Source organism: Erythrolamprus reginae, chromosome 1 (genome assembly GCF_031021105.1).
Source record: "Erythrolamprus reginae isolate rEryReg1 chromosome 1, rEryReg1.hap1, whole genome shotgun sequence".
Taxonomy (NCBI): domain Eukaryota; kingdom Metazoa; phylum Chordata; class Lepidosauria; order Squamata; family Dipsadidae; genus Erythrolamprus; species Erythrolamprus reginae.
In genome coordinates, this window is record NC_091950.1 from 323831546 (window position 1) to 323852198 (window position 20653).

Genomic DNA, 20653 nt, shown 5'->3' on the forward strand with positions numbered 1-20653 from the left:
TGAAAGGTGTGTGTGTGTGTGTGTGTGTGTGTGTGTGTGTAGGAAAGCATCTTAAATATTTAGAGATAAGCCTGTATAATATACACTGCTCAAAAAAAATAAAGGGAACACTTGAACAACACAATACAACTCCAAGTAAATCAAACTTCTGTGAAATCAAACTATCCACTTAGGAAGCAACACTGATTGACAGTCAATTTCACATGCTGTTGTGCACATTCAACTTTGTACAGAACAAAGTATTCAATGAGAATATTTCATTCATTCAGATCTAGGATGTGTTATTTGAGTGTTCCCTTTATTTTTTTGAGCAGTATATATTTTTGCAATCAAGGGAAGAGGTGAAAAAGTCATCCGTGAAAAATGTCCCTTTTTGATGAACTTGCTCTGTCATATGAGTTGAAAAGCTCCAAATTTTTTCCAAGAAAAGGAAATGATCCTTCCCAATCCTCAAAATACATAATTCCCCATATAAACACTTCCCAGAAAAACCCAATGGGCCCTCTCACTTACGCATTACTTAGATCATGAATTGCAACCAGTGGTGGGATAGTGGGGGGGGACAGACGGGGACGACAACTGGTTTGCCAGGGTCAGGTTGGCTGTAGTGGGAGTGTGACCCATCCCCGCTGCACATGCGACGGTCAGCCTGTTCCTGGGTGAACTGATTGTTAAATTACCACCACCGCCGCACTATCAAAGTGGATCCTGGGTACTGCTTTGTAATGGAGAAACGGGCAATGACGTGGCTGCCACGAGGGAAGGAGGAGGAGCAGGGAGAAAAAAGAGGGAAAGTAGCCACCTCCATCCCTCACACCAGCTGCTCCATTGCCTGTTTCTTCAGCGCAGCGCCCAGGATCCACTTTGATAGTCGGGTGGTAGGTAGTGGTGTTTTAATTTAACAGGTGGTTCGATGGTGCAAACTGGCTGAATCCCACCACTGAGCGCCACCTCCCACATGATTAACAAACTCGATGTAAACATTTGCTACTATTGCTATCAGACAGAGAAGCATAGATAGATGTACAGTGATACCTCGTCTTACAAACGCCTCGTCATACAAACTTTTCAAGATACAAACCCGGGGTTTAAGATTTTTTTGCCTCTTCTTACAAACTATTTTCACCTTACAAACCCACCGCCGCCGCTGGGATGCCCCGCCTCCGGACTTCTGTTGCCAGCAAAGCACCCGTTTTTGCGCTGCTGGGATTCCCTGAGGCTCCATGTTTTTGTGATGCTGCAGGGGAATCCCAGCAGGGGAATCCAGCAGCGCAAAAACAAGCGCTTCGGTGGCAACGGAAGTCTGGAGGTGGGGTTTCCCAGCGAAGGGAGCCTCAGTGAAATCGCAGCATCGCAAAAACACAGAGGTACGGAGGTGGGGATTCGAGGACTGGTGTTTTTGCAATGCTGCGATTTCACTGATGCTCCCTTCGCTGGGAAACCCCACCTCCAGACTTCCATTGCCAGCGAAGCACTCGTTTTTGCGATGCTGGGATTCCGCTGCTGGGATTCCCCTGCAGCATCGCAAAAACACAGAAGTCCAGAGGTAGGGTTTCCCATGGAGGGGAGCCTCATGGGAATCCCAGCAGTGCAAAAAAGGGCGCTTCGGCTGGCAAAAGGGGTGAATTTTGGGCTTGCACGCATTAATCACTTTTCCATTAATTTCTATGGGAAACATTGTTTCCTCTTACAAACTTTTCACCTTAAGAACTCGTCCCGGAACCAATTAAGTTTATAAGACAAGGTATCACTGTATTTTCTTCTTTTTGGATTGTCTGAAATCTAAAATATGAAGATAATGGCTGGTTACGTAACCGCCTTCTGTATGTTTGTAATGTATAGTGATGTTACTGGATTGTTTTTTAATGTTTTTGTTTTTACACATCTCCTTTTCGTTTTTATATTTTTTTATTTGTTTCAATAAAAAAAATAAAAAATTTAAAAAGAAAAAGTTATGACAGACAAGGCATGACCAAATCACAATCCCCATTATTCCTAACCAACAGGCCAGCTGAAAAATGCTAGAGAGGTAATACATAGAAGCCCATCTTGCTATGCATCCCCTAGAAAAACTCAAGATTTTCCATCGTCGTTGTCTTTTAATTGAATGGGAATCTTTTTGAATTGACTTTTTCGAATCGAACTGTCCTTTAATTGAATTGCATTCATGAGGCAATATATATGAAAATGATAAATCAAAATGACTGGACAATGCATGTATAACAACTTCTCCATCCAGTTAATCCACTTGCAACCGTAGTATCGGTCTACGTGTAAAAAATGAGATACTGATTGCATTGAGAAAGGATTTCACCAAGTTGCTCAAGATTTCTCAAGGCAATCAGTATCTCTCTTTTGACAAATATTATTCAAGCTAAGAAAAATAAGAAAGGATGACAAGGTCAACAATGCAACTCAACATTGATTTTATCAACTTACCAGTGCACAGAGGAGATCCACGGCCTCTAAAACAAGTTCTTGGTGTCCGATCCGGGTGACCCCCAGTTCTTCAAGATCCTGGTGGGAAATCTGTAACAGCTGAGCACCATTTATCTTCTCTCGTTCAAACTTTTGGACATACTGCTGAAGACAATCATCCAGACCTACATCAAAAACAAAAACGGAGCTGATGTAATTGTATTTCTTTATTTAGTTTTCATTTAAAATCATGCACGTTAAATATCCACACCACTCTTACCCTGGTTAATATTGCCTAAATAAAATATTCCATTAACCTCTTGTATCAAATTAAAAACACTTTAAAAATGAAAACAGGACAGGCAAAAAAAATAATGAAATTAGAGAAACACAGTATTTTTTAATACAAATGTCATTTTGGGGGGGAAATGTTTACTTGGGACAACATTGTTGGATATTTCTCTAAGTGATCCATATTCATATAGCCCTGCACCTTTCCTTTGTTTCAATTTTACATCACTTCTACATCTACCTCCATTACTTTCATATGCAGGTTGTCTTCAACTTACAACCATTCATTTAGTGACCGTTCAAAATTAAAATGGCACTGAAAAAAAATTCACACAATTTTTTTTTACACAGCATCCTCATGGGCACATGATCAAAATTCAAACACTTGGCAAGTGGCATGTATTTACCGTGTTTTCCCCAAAATAAGAACTTATCTTATATTTTTGACACACAAACACCGAAATATGGCCTTGGCCTTATTATTGGGGGGTTGTCTTATTATTTTTGGGGTGTAGGAGGCAGGCCGGGCCATGATACACACATCCTACTGGAGTTTGGCAATTTTCTGGTATCTCTCAGCCGGTCTGTTTAGCTCCAGTTCCAGCTTCAGCTGTCACCATAGAGCGGGAAGCGCACAAAGTCTTTCTTTCTCTCTCCCCCAAACTCCAGCTCTGCGGTTTCCAAACCCCAGCAACGGCAGCGGCTGCTCTGCAACTGCACTTCCTGCTCTATGACAGTCATTGGAGGCCTCCCCTTCCTCCCCCCACGCTCCTCTCTGTTCCAATCTTCCCACAGTCCCCCCACCTGAGCACTGACTGACCAGAGTGCCTGCCGGCATGCCCAGGAAGCTACTCTCTCGGACAGTACGGCGACTGAGCTGGACTCTTCCTGGGGAGGGGAGCCTCGCAGGACCCTTGCCTGCACTCCTTTCCTCCCGCAAGCCCCACTTACTCTTCCCAAGGGCCCAGTAGCGAGACACCGGAAACACATAGAGAACAGCCCCGAGAGATGCAGTTTGGCCAGTCTGGCCACGGTCAGTGCACACTGCCTGCAGATGAGCTGGACCTGCAGGGGCCCGGCCGCAGCCTGCAGGGCAGCAGCAAGAACAGCAGCAACTCAAATTCAGGTCCAATTGGGGGGTGGCATTGGGGATGGGGAAGCCAGATTCACTTAACAACTGCGTTACTGACTTAACACTTGCAGCAATTTCTTTAAAATCTATGGGAAGAAAGGTCATACAATGCAGCAAAACTCATTTAACAGCTGTCGTGCTCAGCAATATAAATGGGGAGCTCAATTGTGATCATAAATTGAGGACTACTCGTATTACAATCAAATTGCACAGATTATGACATGAGGACTGGTCTGTCTGCTACTAGTTTTAGTGATGTAACAGTATAGAAAATAATGATAGGGAAAGAGCAACACTTAATTTCCAATTTCCAAAATTGGCAAGAAACTACCTTCATCACTGCTGTTGTTATAGACTGAATTTTTAATATCAACAATGCCAAGATAAGAATAGAACATCCAGGTTTTCTAGTCATCCAAGGGGCCAGGTGGCCACACTATTCTTTCCCCCAAATTAAGTATGTTAATACTAAACAGGAAGATTTAAGTTAGGGACCTGGATTGCTTCTGAATATTGCCTGTGAAACTGGCAGATTCTACCTGATGGTTGCAGGAGGATAGCACCGAACACAATAGGATACATAACCAGAAAGTAATATGGAAACGATTTGGTCTTTGCATTATTTTTTAATTCCCCCACGGGGTTCAAAAAGGAGGTTTTTAAAATGATTTTTTTTAGCACTTATATGGCAAGTATTGGTAATGACCTTTAAAGCTCTACATGGCATTGGGCCAGAATATATCCGGAACCGCCTTCTACCGCACAAATCCCAGCGGCCGATAAGGTCCCACAGAGTTGGCCTTCTCTGGGTCCTGTCGACCGAACAATGTCGTTTGGCGGGCCCCAGGGGAAGAGCCTTCTCTGTGGCGGCCCCGGCCCTCTGGAATCAACTCCCCCCAGAGATTAGAACGGCCCCCACCCTCCTTGTCTTTCGCAAATTACTCAAGACCCACCTTTGTCACCAGGCATGGGCGAGTTAAGTTATCCTTTCCCCCTAGGCTATTACAAGTTATGCATGGTATGTTTGTGTGTATGTTTGGGGTTTTTTTTCATAATAAGGGTTTTTTAGTTGTTTTTATTAATTGGATTGTTCATGTTGTTTTACCACTGTTGTTAGCCGCCCCGAGTCTGCGGAGAAGGGCGGCATACAAATCCAATAAATAATAATAATAATAATAATAATAACAACAACAACAACAACTTTCATGGATTTACTGTCACAAAATTGTACTGTTATATTTTACAGCTAGGGTTGGTAAAGCCCTGGAGAAAACCAAAAAAGGTATTCAGACACTATCTGCAGCCCTGATATGTCTTCTACCCATGGAGTAAAGTTCTTCATCCATCCATCCTGCCAGCCAGTTAATAGGCTATTCCAACTATTGAGGCAGTTTGTGTTTTTGATTAACTATACCATATTTTTGAGAGTATAAGACGCACTGGAATATAAGACGCACCTTAATTTGGGGGGAGGAAAACAAGAAAAAAAGAATTCTGCCTCTGCCTACCAGCATCAGGATTAGCCCGGCTTTCAATGAACTTTTCTGGGACGCTTCAGGAACCAGGCTCCATGTGAAAGTGAGGATCCCCGCTGCCTGCAACCACCCAAAAATGCAATGCAGGGAGCATGTGGGGCAGGGCTACCTTTGGAGTATAAGATGCACCCAGATTTTCACCCTCATTTTGGGGGGGAAGGTGCATCTTATACTCTGAAAAATACAATAAATTGATTCTACACACATGTATGTGTACATGTGCACACACACACAAACAATACATACACACATACAAATCTTATATAAAATTCTCTATAATGAACATTGGTTGAACATAATTTTGGCAACCATTGCCACCCAATTTATTACTTCTGCTCTGGAGGGCACAAGGTCAAATTGTGTGAACCCTGAATAGTTACATAAAACTTTGCTTTAGTTATCAGTCTTCAAAAGTGCCGGAGTTTGTGCCTTATTTCATTTGGCACCCTACAGATAACGAAGTAATGGGATAAAATGAAACTCTGGAATGCCAAAGAAAACAATGCAACTCTTATTAATCCATTAGTTCAGTGTGCTAAAAGCTTCTTTGTCTGGATAAAATTCTTTTCCAGGGCAACAATCAGATAATCAAAATAGGCCACCTAACAAAGAATCTTTCAACAGTTTAGTTCAGTAAAAACCAAGTGCAGTGGTACCTCTACTTAAGAACTTAATTCGTTCTGTGACCAGGTTCTTAAGTAGAAAAGTTTGTAAATAGAAGCATTTTTTCCCATAGGAATCAATGTAAAAGGCGAATAATGCATGCAAACCCATTAGGAAAGAAATAAAATTTCAGAATTTAGGTGGGAGGAGGAAGAAGAGGAGGAGGAGGAGGACAGTCGCTGCCAAAGGAAGAAGGTGAGGTGAGGAATAAAAAAACCCCCAAAACTTTAAGGCTTAAAAAAAAAGAGGGTCTCTGAGGCGGCGAGAAGGAGCACGCACCTCCCATACACTTGGCGCAAGGCTGCCTCCCATACACTGTGCCAGACAGAGAAACCCAGGCGGGCGAGAGGGGGAAACCTCCCGCTCCTTTGACCAAAAGGCGGTGGCGGCGGCGGCGGCTGCTACCCACTTCCTCTTCCTTCCCATGCTGAAAGTCTCCCCTCTCCTCTTGCTCGCTCACTTTGTAGCCGGGACCTTTCCTTCACTGTGGTGACTCCTCGGTTTGGCTGAAGCCGAATTGATCCGGCTGGGGCAAAGCACCCAGACGCTCTGGGAGGCAACCTCGCACCAGGTGTATGGGAGGCAGTGCGAGGGAGTCACCACAGCAAAGTGGTTTATTCCCTCTCTAAGTGGCCAGAGAAAGAAAAATGCTTCGTTCGCTCTGGACTGCCAAAGCCTCCTTAAGCGTCACCGAAAGGCTCCTCTGGCAGCCCAGAAAAGCCCAAGATGGCTGGGATTAAAGGGGGGGTGGCAGAAAACTGGCCGGGCCTTCGTACCACTCTCAAATTTCCTGGGAAATTTTTCCAGGCTCGTGTTCTTAAGTAGAAAATGGTTCTTAAGAAGAGGCAAAAAAAATCTTGAACATCCATAGTTCTTATCTACAAAAGTTCTTAAGTAGAGGCTTTCTTGGGTAGAGGTACCACTATATTTCCAACAGGAAAAATTAAAAGTGATGTATGGTTAATTTTATAGCAAATCCTTTAGCCTACTCCTTCTTGCAGAATGAATCCATGCGCATTCAAGACCATGCCAACCACACTTTTTTGCTCACCACTTACACATCATTGTTGTGATGGTCCAGTACATATATAGCATTGATAAACCAACAGGGTTTAAACACTGTGCTGACTCAGGAAGCTTTGCTAATCATGATTTATTTCACTGGCTGAGTCCGTAAATCATGCTAAGCCAAAGACTATGGCATTCAAAACATAGCTTGCTATGTCTGAATGACACAGTTGAAAGCACTGGGTAACCCGAATGGAATTCTAACTTCTGAGTAATTTCTATGACTGAACCAGACTACACTAACATAACAGAATTAAAGGGACAGGACATGAAACCACTGCTGATCCAGCATGCTAGTCATCTCAATGAGTAACAGCTGAACATGTCATCTAAGCTTTCTTGCCAACGAAACTGGAAGAGACTGGTAATAGCAGACTAATTTTAAAAGAGAGAAGGCTGATGTTTCATAAATTCTAGTAGTTTTCATGTGCAACTCCCTTCTCTGAAGGGAAATTATCATTCAACAATGCCAGATTAGCTAGGTCACGTAAATTATACTGTCAAATGACTGAAGGGGGGGGAATCCCATTTGATTATTCCAAAGCAGAAAAAAAAATGTGTTTCCTAAATCAACAATTTACACAGAGGCAAACTGGTTGTTGTTACTAATATTATAGCTATTCGCAAGTACAAGCACTGTGCAGCAGAAGCGGGCATTGGTCTTATTTTTGACCAAGAAGCAATGAGCCTGATGTACATATATTTATTTGGAAATCCAATGAGGATTAAAGCAGAACTGAGGCATTTTCTTCAAAAAGAACTAAGTATACATCAATTCTAGGAATAAACAAAAGAGAAATTACAGGTAGCCATCAACCTATGAAGGCAATTGAGCCCAAAGTTTATGTTGCTAAGTGAGAAAGTTGTTGAGTGAGTTTTGCCCCATTTTTATAACTTTCCTTGCCACATTTATTAAGTGAACCACTGCAGTTTCTAAATTAGTAATAGTTATTAAGTGGACCTGGCTTACCCATTGACTTTGCTTGTCAGAAGTGGTGTTGATTTTACCTGAAGGCCTTTTCTCAGTGGGTTGCGGGACGGTTATGGGGATCACATGATGTAGGACACTGCAAATGTCATAAATATGAACTAGCTGTCAAGCATCTAAACCACATGACCATACAGAGCGATGCTGCAATGGTCATAAGTGCGAAAAATGGTCATAAGTTTTTCCTCCCAGTGCCATTGCAACTTTGAATGGTCACAGCCATCCAGATGGTTTGTTTGTTTATTGATTTGATTTGATTTGATTTGATTTGATTTGTATGCCGCCCCTCTCCAAAGACTCGGGGCGGCTAACAACAATAAAAAACACAATGTAAACAAATGTAATATTATAAATAATCTTTAAAACCCCAATTTAAAGAACCAATCACACATACAAGCATACCATGAATAAATTCTATAAGCCTAGGGGGGAAGGGAAAATTTCAATTCCCCCATGCCTGACGACAGAGGTGGGTTTTAAGGAGTTTGCGAAAGGCAAGGATGTTGCTAGAAGTCTTACCATTCCTTATTATAATAAGACATTTATAATATGACAATAATTGATGTTAATATTAAGGCTGCTACGAGATGTAATTCAGCACCATTTGTAGGACCTGCAATATGATCCCAGAGTAACAAGGGACAGAATGGGGAACTGAATAAGGCCTGTTTGTGATTTTGACTCCTGGTTACTTAATAAGTACACTTCTGTAGTAACTGTAAGATTGGGAATAGTTCCTAATCCAACCTACCATATTTGACCAACACATAATCTTTCAGGTGCCACACGAGCTGGAATTGAACAAACAAAAAGGAAACAAAAGCACATTCACCCTTTTTTTGCAGACATCTGGTGTTTCAAGTTTCAACAAAATCATACACAAAGGCTGGTGGCTTGCAACTATCAGATGCAGTATCAGCTGAACTAAAGAAACACCTGCCCAGAGAAGCAAGTTTGGGCAGTGTTTGTGCCACCCCAAAACCATCTGGATGGGTATTGCTAAAATATGACACCCATTTAAAGCTAAAAGTTGCCTTGTCAGAAAAAGATGCCAAACTGGCAGTTTGCATTCTTTCAGGATTTCTTGAAAAAGGAGAATAGCCAATTTTATTTCGGGGGAGGGGGGGAGGGAGAGAAATACTTGAAATTCCTCATTCTGTATCATTCAGGAGAAAATGTTGTTTAATTTTACCTTTTGCGTTTTGCAGTGAAAAGAAAGATATTCGTTGAAATATTTGAAGTACTAGAAGAATCTGAAGACTCAATAAAATCAGCCAAAGCAAGTACTGTATAAGCTAGCAGGTAAAACTAAGCCATAACTTACAAACCACAATGGCTCAACAGTACAACACAACATACCAAACATTCGCAAAAAGGAGACTCAGGGCTTCAGGACAGCAAAAATGGCTGTATTCAATGTATTCTTTTAATGGGGGACAGGTGTGTCTTATACTCCAAAAAAATATGGTAAATGCTTGAGTGAACAGCCACATTGGCACCAATCTCCAAAGAAAGAGAATTCCTTTACTCAATGCCATATAATGTAGCATTCTCAACAAAAGGCGGTAAAAGAACCTCTCGTTGACAAATTGTAATAACAACAGCAATAGTACTGTACTGCTTTAAGGTGCTTTTCAGCCCTCTCTAAGTGGTTTACAGAGTCAGCATATTGCCCACAACAATTTGAGACCTCATTTTACCCACCGCAGAAGGATGGAAGGCTGAGTCAACCTGGTCTTAGGCGACCCCTGTGAAACGGCTGTCCAACCCCCAGGTTGAAAACCACTGATCCAGACCATTAAATTGTCCATTGCACAGCCAAGCACTTAAAAAGCCTCACACATTATATTGATACTGGCTTTCTATTCTAAACAGTGATACAAGTACTGTACAGTACAATAATTTCTGGCCTGATTGCTGTACAATCAAGCCAGAAATGTATTAACAAGGGAGATCACAGCAGCAAAAAGAAACTACTCTGAAAATCTAAAGAATCAATTCTCAACAAATGAACCAGCAAACATGTGGAAAACTCTCAAAAACTTCAGCGGGTACAGCAAACCACCTTCCCAAGCTGAAGGAAATCAGCAACTGGCAGATGACCTGAATATGTTCTACTGCAGGTTTGAAAAGAAAGTACAGCCACCTATCTCCACAACCTCCATCCCAGACACACCAATAACAGCCAAATCTTCTACAACTGAATCCATCCTATTGGGTTTACAACCCCAGTGATCACAAAAAAGGAAGTGCAAGATCTATTTCACAGACAGAAGCCTGGAAAAGCACCAGGCCCAGACAAGATAACGCCTCCTTGGTTAAGTCTGTACTGACAATTTGGCCATCTTCACCCAAATCTTCAAATCACTAGAGATATGCTATGTTCCTTCCTGCTTCAAACACTCTACTATCATCCCAGTGCCGAAGCAACCCTCCATCAAGGAACTGAATGACTACAGATCAGTTGCTCTAACATCTGTAGTTATGAAAACTTTTGAAAGGTTAGTGATGTCCCACTTGAAAACCATCACGGATCCACTGTTCAACCCCCTGCAATTTGCATACCAAGCAAATAGATCGACAGATGATGCCATTAATATGGCTCTGCATTACATGCTACAACATCTTGAATCTCCAAAGACCTACGCGAGGGTTCTTTTTGTAGATTTTAGTTCAGCATTCAACACCATCATACCAGACATTCTTTTAACTAAACTAAATCAGCTAGCAGTATCTGCAACCCAACAAGACCGACACAGACTTCAGAGGATAATCAGAAATGCAGTAAAAAACAATTACTGCCAATCTGCCTTCTATTGAGGACTTGTATAATGCATGACTCCTCGCATCCTGGACATAAACTGTTTCAACCTCTACTCTCAAAATGTCACTACAGAGCACTGCACACCAAAACAACTAGACACAAGAACAATTTTTTCCCGAACGCCATCACTTTGCTAAACAAATAATTCCCTGAACACTGTCAAACTATTTACTAAGTCTGCACTACTATTACTACTAGTTTTTTCTCATCATTCCTATCACCCATTTCCTCCAACTTATGACTGTATGACTGTAACTTGTTGCTTGATTCCTTAAGATTTTTATTAATAGTGATTGTTTCCTCATTGCTTATTTGATCCCTATGACAATCATTAAGTGTTGTGTTGTTGTTGTTGTTATTGTTGTTGTTGTTGTTATTGTTATTATTATTATTATTATTATTATTATTATTATTATTATGTCAATACAACACAGCAAATGAGATCACTATGCTGGATTTCTTATTTCATCACCAGTCGGGCGCTTCCCAAGCACCTAGGACTGCGTGATGTAGTGGCGAATTATGTTTGCCGATCCCAGTAAAGCGGCCTTTTGCAATTGACAGATGGAGATTTTGTCAATTCCGATGGTTTTGAAATGTCCGCTGAGATCCTTTGGCACTGTGTACCAGTGTGTTTTTTTAATAATAATAATAACAATAACAACAACTATTATTATTATTATTATTATTATTATTAAGATTAAGGCGGCATACAAATCTAATTAATAATAATTATTATTATTATTATTAATAATTAGATTTGTATGCCTTCCTACTCCGAAGGCCTCATGATTTTACCTCACAATTCTTCAAAGAATGAATGAATAAATAAATAAATAAATAAAAAAATAAATAAATAAATAAATAAAGTAGTCCTCAATGTATGACTACAACTGAGCCCCAAGTTTCTGTTGCTAGGCAAAATAGTTGTTAAGTGAGTTTTGTACTTTACAATGTTTCTGGCCACTGTTGTAAGTGAATCATTGCAGTTATTAAGTAAGTAAAATCTGGCTTCCCCATTGACTTTGCTTATTGGCAGGCTACAAAAGGTGACCCCGGAACACTGCAAGCATCATAAATATGAGTCAGTTGCCAAGCATCTGAATTTTGATCATGTGACCATGGGGATGCTGTGACAGTTGGAAGTGTGAAAAATAGTCATTCATGATTTTTTCCAGTGCTATTGTACCTTTGAATGGTCACTGAATGAACTGTTGTAAGTTGAGGATTTTACCTCTAGTCCCTAAGCTCCATTCAGCACATCATTTTAATTGGCAAGTATATTTAAATGTTCTAGAAAAAGAAAATGTAAATGTCCTGGTGGTACCAATTCAATGTTTGCACGTAGCAGGATTTCAGGAACCTCCCTTCTTCAAATCAAACCAACACTCCTAAAGATTGTTCAGGATTTGAAAGCTCCTCCAGTATACTTTTGTTTATAAACATTAATGTGGTTTGAGTTATTACTCAGCTGGGGTGACCAAAGAGGAAGTTAACTATTTTTTTAAAAAACCAAAGCATTCCCACCTCTGCTGTTTACATTACCACCATCTGTCCCACAAAATAAACCAGTCCCACCCAGTCTGAAATGTGGAAACCAATATTCAATATTTAGATTCTAGGAGATTTTAGATCTATTATACTTTGAACTAGTCTATGGGTCAAGAATCTGAAATGCTGCATACAGAAACAGAAAAGTAAACATACTGAAATGGCCACACTGCATTTTTTCAGTGTACATTTCCATATCCATGTGGTTTTTTTGTTTAAATCCAAATACAGAAGTACAAACAGATTAATCCATGAAGGCTTATGTCATTTTTTTAAAAAATGACATATTTTAACACACCATAAGGTATTTTGTGGCTCATTTTTGCTGCAACGGAATAAAAAAAGAATCTGTTTGAAAATTAAGAAAACAATATGACTTTAAAAACAAAATTTCTTTGATGTGGAATACAACATTTAGGAAATAATGCCAAGTAATTTAATCTTGTTTTGTTGACAACTATTTTAAGGAACTACCAGATTTTGAAAAAAGATAAAAACCAAACAGTCAGTCACTCTTTAAAAAAAACACGCTTTGTTTATTTCCAGAGTTGTCTATGAAACATTTGAGTTTCATAAGTGCCTATCAGGAAGACCAGGTTCAACCTTTCCAACTAGACTTTTATTTATAGCATTCCAACCAAACATCTGCTAAGTCAACAAATGTTCTATGTTTTCACTGGTCAAGCCCAAGTTTATTTTAATGTTTAGCAGCAACAGGAGAGATTTGTTTATCGTATCACAAACTGCTATTTGTACTTCACTTGTATGAGTGTTGGGTATCACCAAACATATCCTGCTTAAAGTTGAACGATCACACCCTATCTTTCAAGATACACATATGGCCTGCCATTGAAAGTGGATGTTGCAAGACTTGTTTATGAATCGGAAGGACTTCTTTGGCTGAACTCTAATAATTAACAGGTTGGCACTTATTCCCATAATGAAATCAGGAAGCTATGTTGCAATGTCACTTGACATGAGGAAACACCTGGGCTGGTGTGGGATATCTCCTCCTGCAGCGTGGCAAGGGTTTGGAATATTGCAACAGAAGACTTGTTCAAATCGCCATAATGTCTGCTTTCCCAATGTGATGTGGTTGCAGAGATTATGCACCTATGTATGAGTGGCCACAGAAACTGTGGTAATGTCGATAAACAAGTCAGAAGAGCACCATAGGAAGTGCACATTTGCATGGAATGATCTTGAAATCAAAGAGGAGGGGGAAAAAAACACCATCCAAAATAGATGCAATAAGTAGGTCTGTGAATAACACCAGTCTATAGTACCATGTTTCCCCCAAAATAAGATCCTGTCTTATGTTTTTTGTGAACCCTGAAATAAGTGCTTGGCCTTATCATTGCCATGCACTCAAAAGCTCCATTGGGCCTATGATCAGGGGTTGTCTTATTTTGGGGGGAAACAAGGTAAAGCAAAATTCCATCTTTTCCCAAGGGGTCTTTCAAGGTGATTTAGAGACTCCGCAGCCTTTTATGATCCAAAGCTCCTTTTGGAAATGAAAACCACAGAATACACTAGTGCAGGCAGCCTTTGACTTATAATCATTCATTTTTTTTACCATTCGAAGTAACAACAGTGAAAAAAGTGACTTATGACTGATATTTCATACTTATCCTTGCAGCCTTCCTGTGGTCACACAATGAAAATTCAGGCACTTGGCTACTGACTCATACAGATGACGGTTGAAGCATCCCAGGATCTTGTGATCACTATTTCTAATAGTCCCAGTTGGTTTTGACAAGCCAATGGGGGAGGCCAGATTCGCTTAATAACTGCATGATTCCCTTAAGAACTGTGGCAAAATGGTCATAAAATAGTGTATGATATAGAGTGCTGGTGAGACCACATTTGGAATACTGTGTTCAGTTCTGGAGACCTCACCTACAAAAAGATATTGACAAAATTGAACGGGTCCAAAGACGGGCTACAAGAATGGTGGAAGGTCTTAAGCATAAAACGTATCAGGAAAGACTTAATGAACTCAATTTGTATAGTCTGGAGGACAGAAGGAAAAGGGGGGACATGATCGAAACATTTAAATATGTTAAAGGGTTAAATAAGGTCCAGAAGGGAAGTTTAATAGGAAAGTGAACACAAGAACAAGGGGACACAATCTGAAGTTAGTTGGGGGAAAGATCAAAAGCAACATGAGAAAATATTATTTTACTGAAAGAGTAGTAGATCCTTGGAACAAACTTCCAGTAGACGTGGTTGATAAATCCACAGTAACTGAATTTAAACATGCCTGGGATAAACATATATCCATCCTAAGATAAAATACAGAAAATAGTATAAGGGCAGACTAGATGGATCATGAGGTCTTTTTCTGCCGTCAGTCTTCTATGTTTCTATGTTTCACTTAACAATTGTCTTGCTTATCAACAGCAATTCTGGACTCAGTTGTGGTTATAAACCAAGAACTACCTATAATGAGCATTTCCAAGCTCTGAATCCTTCAATATTACCACTTTACCACCATGCTGAGGCCAAAACTTACATGCGTGAATTAAATTCATTCTTAGCCAGAAATTACAGTTCTGTCTTAGTGTGAGATGCCAGGCCACATATATACCAGGCCACAGTGTGAGATGCCAGGCCACATACATACCAGGCCACAAATCATAGGTCCATCAATCATAGTTAAAACTGGATGCTTAATGCAATATTTCATCCCAGTCAACCTAGTTTTCCTAAGCTACAACAGACATTTTAATCAATTTCAACCCCATTCTTATTTCCTGCAAAAAGAATTACTGGATGAACTACAACATGGTCTGTTAAATTGCTCACTGAAGCAATTTAAGTGCAAGCTCCATTAATGCACGTATAAATCATTAGGTTCTCAAGAAAGTTGTGGGAAGTGAATGAGTGGTAAATAAAAGACTTGGTGTGCCAGATATGGGACTTATTATGGGGAGTTAACATTCTTCTCATGAATTTTATGCAAGCACAATTTCTGCTTGGCTAAAAACCTGCAGGAGAGTACAGCTAGCTTCCCACCATGTTTCTACCAAACCTGCCTAAATAAGTCAATGGCCATCTTAACAATGCAAGATTTGTATATCTTTGGAAGCAACTGATGGGTGGAAGGGAGGGAATCAAGGATAGGGCCATACTTCAGAGCACCTGTTAGCCATATTATGTGTGTGAAAATGAGCCAGTTCGGTTTAGAAGTTAAAGGCACCTAGAAACCAGGAGATTGGGAGTTCTAGTCCTACCTTGGACACAAAGCCAGCTGAGTAACTTAGAGTCTACCCAAGGTCTTTGAGTCCTAGGAAGAAAGCAATGGCAATGTTTTTAATAGGAAAGTGAACACAAGAACAAGGGGACACAATCTAAAGTTAGTTGGGGGAAAGATCAAAAGCAACATGAGAAAATATTATTTTACTGAAAGAGTAGTAGATCCCTGGAACAAACTTCCAGCAGACGTGGTTGGTAAATCCACAGTAACTGAATTTAAACATGCCTGGGATAAACATATACCCATCCTAAGATAAAATACAGAAAATAGTATAAGGGCAGACTAGATGGACCATGAGGTCTTTTTCTGCCTTCAGACTTCTGTTTCTATGTTTCTAAACTAGTTCCAGAATCATGCCACAAAAGTAGATTCCTCCAGGCAGTTCTAGGAGTCAATACTGATTCAAAGTCATGAAAAGGAGGAGAGGGATCAAAGAGATGCAAATAGTCGGGACTGCCATTTAGCCTACGCAAGGTGATTCCCATTTGGAATGGTGCTTCATGCTAATAAATAATGCCTTTCACCATGTTGTGGCAACATCACCTGCCTTCTTACACAATTTGCATAACAAGAATGTAAGTTCCTCTTTCCACATTAGGACATTCACAGAACCTTGGTTGGATGGGAAGTTGCCAGAAGTTGCTGCAGAAAAGAACGAAGCAAACCTCCATGCCTGCCTTAAAGCCTAGTAATTTTTTTTAAAGAAAAGCTTGTCAGATTAGTTATAATCCGGAGAGGGGCTGCATATAAGTTTAATAATAATAATAATAATAATAATAATAATAATAATAATAATAATAAATAATAATTTTTATTATTATTATTATTATTATTATTATTATTATTATTATTATTATTATAGAGTCTTCGGAGAGGGGTGGCATACAAATCTAATAAATTATTATTATTATTATTATTATTATTATTATTATTATTATTATTATTATTATTATTAAATTTCCAAGCAGATTAATTTGAGAACTTGGAAATCATTGTGCATTCCACAAGTATTTGCTCAGATTGCCAAAAACTTAGAACTAAACCCACAAGATAATTACTTTGCATATACTAATTTAGAAATACCATTTGTGGAAAGTAAATCTATTTTCCCCTTCCATGCTCTAACTTTGAATTAAGTGTAAACACTGCATGGGCCTCTAGATGTTTCAGAATAGTCCTCATCATACCTAATAAGCCAGAGTTTTGGTAGTTAAAATAAGTCAACATCTGGAGGACTACAAACTGACCATACTTGAAAACTATCATTTAGTTCTTTAGTGTCCCACGTGGCATATAAGCCTCCTATTTTATTATCCCACTGTCACCCTACTCCCTTCAATCAGTATTTATTTTATTCTGGATAGCAGAGAGAAGAGCAGCAACTTACAGATGTTGCTGTATGACAATTCCCAGAATTTATTATTACTGGCCACACTGGCTAGAGTTTTATTTATTTGCACCCTTGCTTTTTCAACTCCACGTCAGGAAAAAAATTCTGACTTCAGACTCTGGAATCAAAATCAGGCGGATCAAAATCAAGGCCCGTGGGCTGCATATGGCCCCCAAGGTGCTTAGATCTGGCCCACGGGACTGCCCTACAAACAGGGCCCAGGGTGCTTCTGCTAGCAACAATGGAGCTCTGGATGGCTGCATGCAACCCTCCCAAGCTCCATTTTCATTGGTGGAGCGTTGCAGGAAGCCATCGCAGCCAAAAACAGAGCTCAGGAGGCCATTTTCACTGGCAGAGCACTGGGTCCATCAGAGGTGCTCCCAATATGAGTGACGTCAAGCTGGTCAGACCCACCCCAGACATGCCAACCCCACCCCCTGGGTCAAACACAACCCTGATGCAGCCCACAATGAAATAATACTAATTTTTCACATTGATGTGACGCATTTAGTTTTGACTGTTGACAGATTCAAGAATTTATTAATAAGAATGAATGTTTGAAGCTTACTAAATAAGAGAGAAAGCTGTTGGGTTTTTTGACTACTTCAATGAAAATAGCTTGGAGATATAAAGTTGAAGATTTGATGATTGGTGCAAGAATACCTTTGCCTGCATTGAATAATTGCTGAGTGTTTGCTATGGGTAAGATGGGGTGTGTACAATACTACAATAAAGCAACTTTTCCTGAGAAGTAGTGCAGGCTGCATTTGATGAACTGAATGGAGTGAAGTCAGGTTTTTCTACTAAACATAATGTGAAGCTGCAATTCTTCTTCCAGAGGAGGGATGTCAAACTCCATTCTATACAACTTTTTAGATAGAACGGAACTCATGTTTATGTACATTCAAAGATCATATGATACTCAGTGGGATTAAAGCAGGTGACCATATGACTTGAGGGAAATGTTCCATTTCCTCTTAAAATATTTCTGATGAAGCTGATCCAACCCCATTGCTTATTTTCCCCCTATATACTTCTGTCTCTTATAAACTGTCTGCTACTGATGACAGATTTGTTTCTAATTTACATTCTTTAGGCATGCCTCAACTTGTTCTACTCACAACACCCTCTTGGCAAAGGAGGTAACAAACAATGACAAAGGTTCCCACTTACACAGAGTTTTCATGACAGCACTGAGTCAAGCTCTCTAAGGATGTCACCCTCATTCAGGTCTACAGCTGCCTGCCAATTAATGGTGAAGAAATTAGGCTAGAAAACAGGAGAATGAGTTCAAGTCCCGCGTTTGCCATGCAAACTGGCAAGTTGATCTTAAGCCAGTGATGGCAAACCTTTTTTTCCTCAGGTGCCAAAAGAGCATGTGTGCGTGTTATCACACATGCACGAGTGCCCACACCCATAATTCAGTCCTTGGGGAGAGCAAAAATAGCTTCCCCTGCCCCCTCGGAGGCCCTCTGGAGGTCGTAAATGGCCTGTTTTCCAACTTCTGGTGGCCCCAGTAGGCTTGTGTTTCACCCTCCCCAGGCTCAAAAAGCTTCCCTGGAGCTGGAGGAGGGTAAAACGCCCTACCACATCTCCGCAAAAGCTCTATGGAAGCAAAAAACATCACAAGAGCCTCTCTGCAAGCCAAAAATCAGTTGGTCGGCACACACTTTTATTTTATTTTATTTTATTTTATTTTATTTTATTTTATTTTATTTTAGTTTAGTTTAGTTTAGTTTAGTTTAGTTTAGTTTAGTTTAGTTTAGTTTAGTTTAGTTTAGTTTTATTTTTATCTATCTATCTATCTATCTATCTATCTATCTATCTATCTATCTATTTATTGGATTTGTATGCCGCCCCTCTCCGTCGACTCGGGGCGGCTAACAACAGTGATAAAACATCATGTGACACTCCAATAGTAAAACAATTAAAAACCCTTATTATAAAACCAAACATACATACAAAACATACCATGCATAAATTGTAAAGACCTAAGGTGGAAAGAATCTCAATTCCCCCATGCCTGACGGCAGAGGGGGGTTTTAAGAAGCTTACGAAAGGCAAGGAGGGTGGGGGCAATTCTAATCTCTGGGGGGAGTTGGTTCCAGAGGGCTGGGGCCACCACAAAGAAGGCTCTTCCCCAGGGTCCCGCCAAACGACATTGTTTAGTTGACGGGACCTGGAGAAGGCCAACTCTGTGGGACCTAACTGGTCGCTGGGATTCATGCAGCAGAAGGCGGTCCCTGAGATAATCTGGTCCGGTGCCATGAAGGGCTTTATAGGTCATAACCAACACTTTGAATTGTGACCAGAAACTGATCGGCAACCAATGCAGACTGTGGAGTGTTGGGGAGACATGGGCATATTTGGGGAAGCCCATGATTGCTCTCGCAGCTGCATTCTGCACGATCTGAAGTTGAAGCTGAGCTAGGGCAATGGCTCGCGTGCCAGCAAATATAGCTCTGCATGCCACCTATGGCACCCGTGCCATAGGTTCGCCATCACTGTCTTAGGCCATTCTGTCTTAGCCCAACTCACCTCACAGGCAGAGGTGGGCTGCTGCTGGAATGGCTTATTGCGCGTAGCTCCGCAGCTCTGGAGCGCAAATGCGGGATTGAGAGCAATTTTGCTTCCCGCACTTGTGCAGATAGCAAAATCTCACACAACGAGGCCTGTGCGGATGCGTTCCGGCGAGGTTTTTTGCCACCCCGTATGCGGGGAATGTTTTCTCCACTGACAAGAGAGATTTTATTTTTCTTCATCTCAGGCTGATTTGGAATGTAAGACATTTCTAACTGTCCCCGATTACTATAAACTGACAGAGATGATCAGGGATAGGTTCTGCTGTTGTCTGTCTCAAATCTTTCCATCCCTCTGATGTTATTGGTAGCTGCATACTTCCTCAATGAAGAAAGACCTACATATGAAATTTCCTCATTAGGCGTTCCTTACAATTTAATTAAACTGTGTGAAAGGATTATTTAATAAATGGCATTCACCTATATTATGCCCACCTTATATAACTAAGCCAAGAGCCTTCCACTTCACTCATGAAAATTCCAGCAAATTTTTCTTATCTTTTGGAGGGGAAAAAATAAAAACAAAAACAAACCAACAAACAAATCCCATTGCTCTTCCATCAAACTGAATTAAAATGGTTGAAAGACATGTACTGCAGTCCTTCACTAATAAATCTCAAATCTTACAATAAAGATCCAAGGAAAATATAGATAGCCAGCTGGCAGCAATCTGTGATTTCAACATATGGTTAGTTTCAACATGACAACCCTATATTTGCAAAACTGGAGCCAAAATAGTAAGTATGACAACCACTTAATATTCTCTCAGGGTACAGACATGTCCCAAGCGAATGGGGTCATATTCTAAGGATTTTGCTTAATTTCCCTCGTGAAGGATAGCTATTGCCCATAAAGCTATACTGAGCCACAGTACTTTATCAATACACTACAATAGTTTGACAGATATCTATACTTTCTTTCATGTGTTGGGAATTAACCCATAGATTTCTCAGCC

At 40.3% G+C, this 20653-nt stretch overlaps 1 protein-coding gene across 1 annotated transcript in view; it reads right to left on the reverse strand.

Moving 5' to 3' along the window:
• Positions 1-20653, reverse strand: part of CNKSR3 (CNKSR family member 3) — a 108598-nt gene that overhangs the window by 65119 nt on the left and 22826 nt on the right. Inside the window, exon 2 of the mRNA XM_070733739.1 lies at positions 2440-2603. Within this exon, the coding sequence (XP_070589840.1) occupies positions 2440-2603 (164 nt within the window). The remainder of the gene's footprint in view (positions 1-2439; positions 2604-20653) is intronic.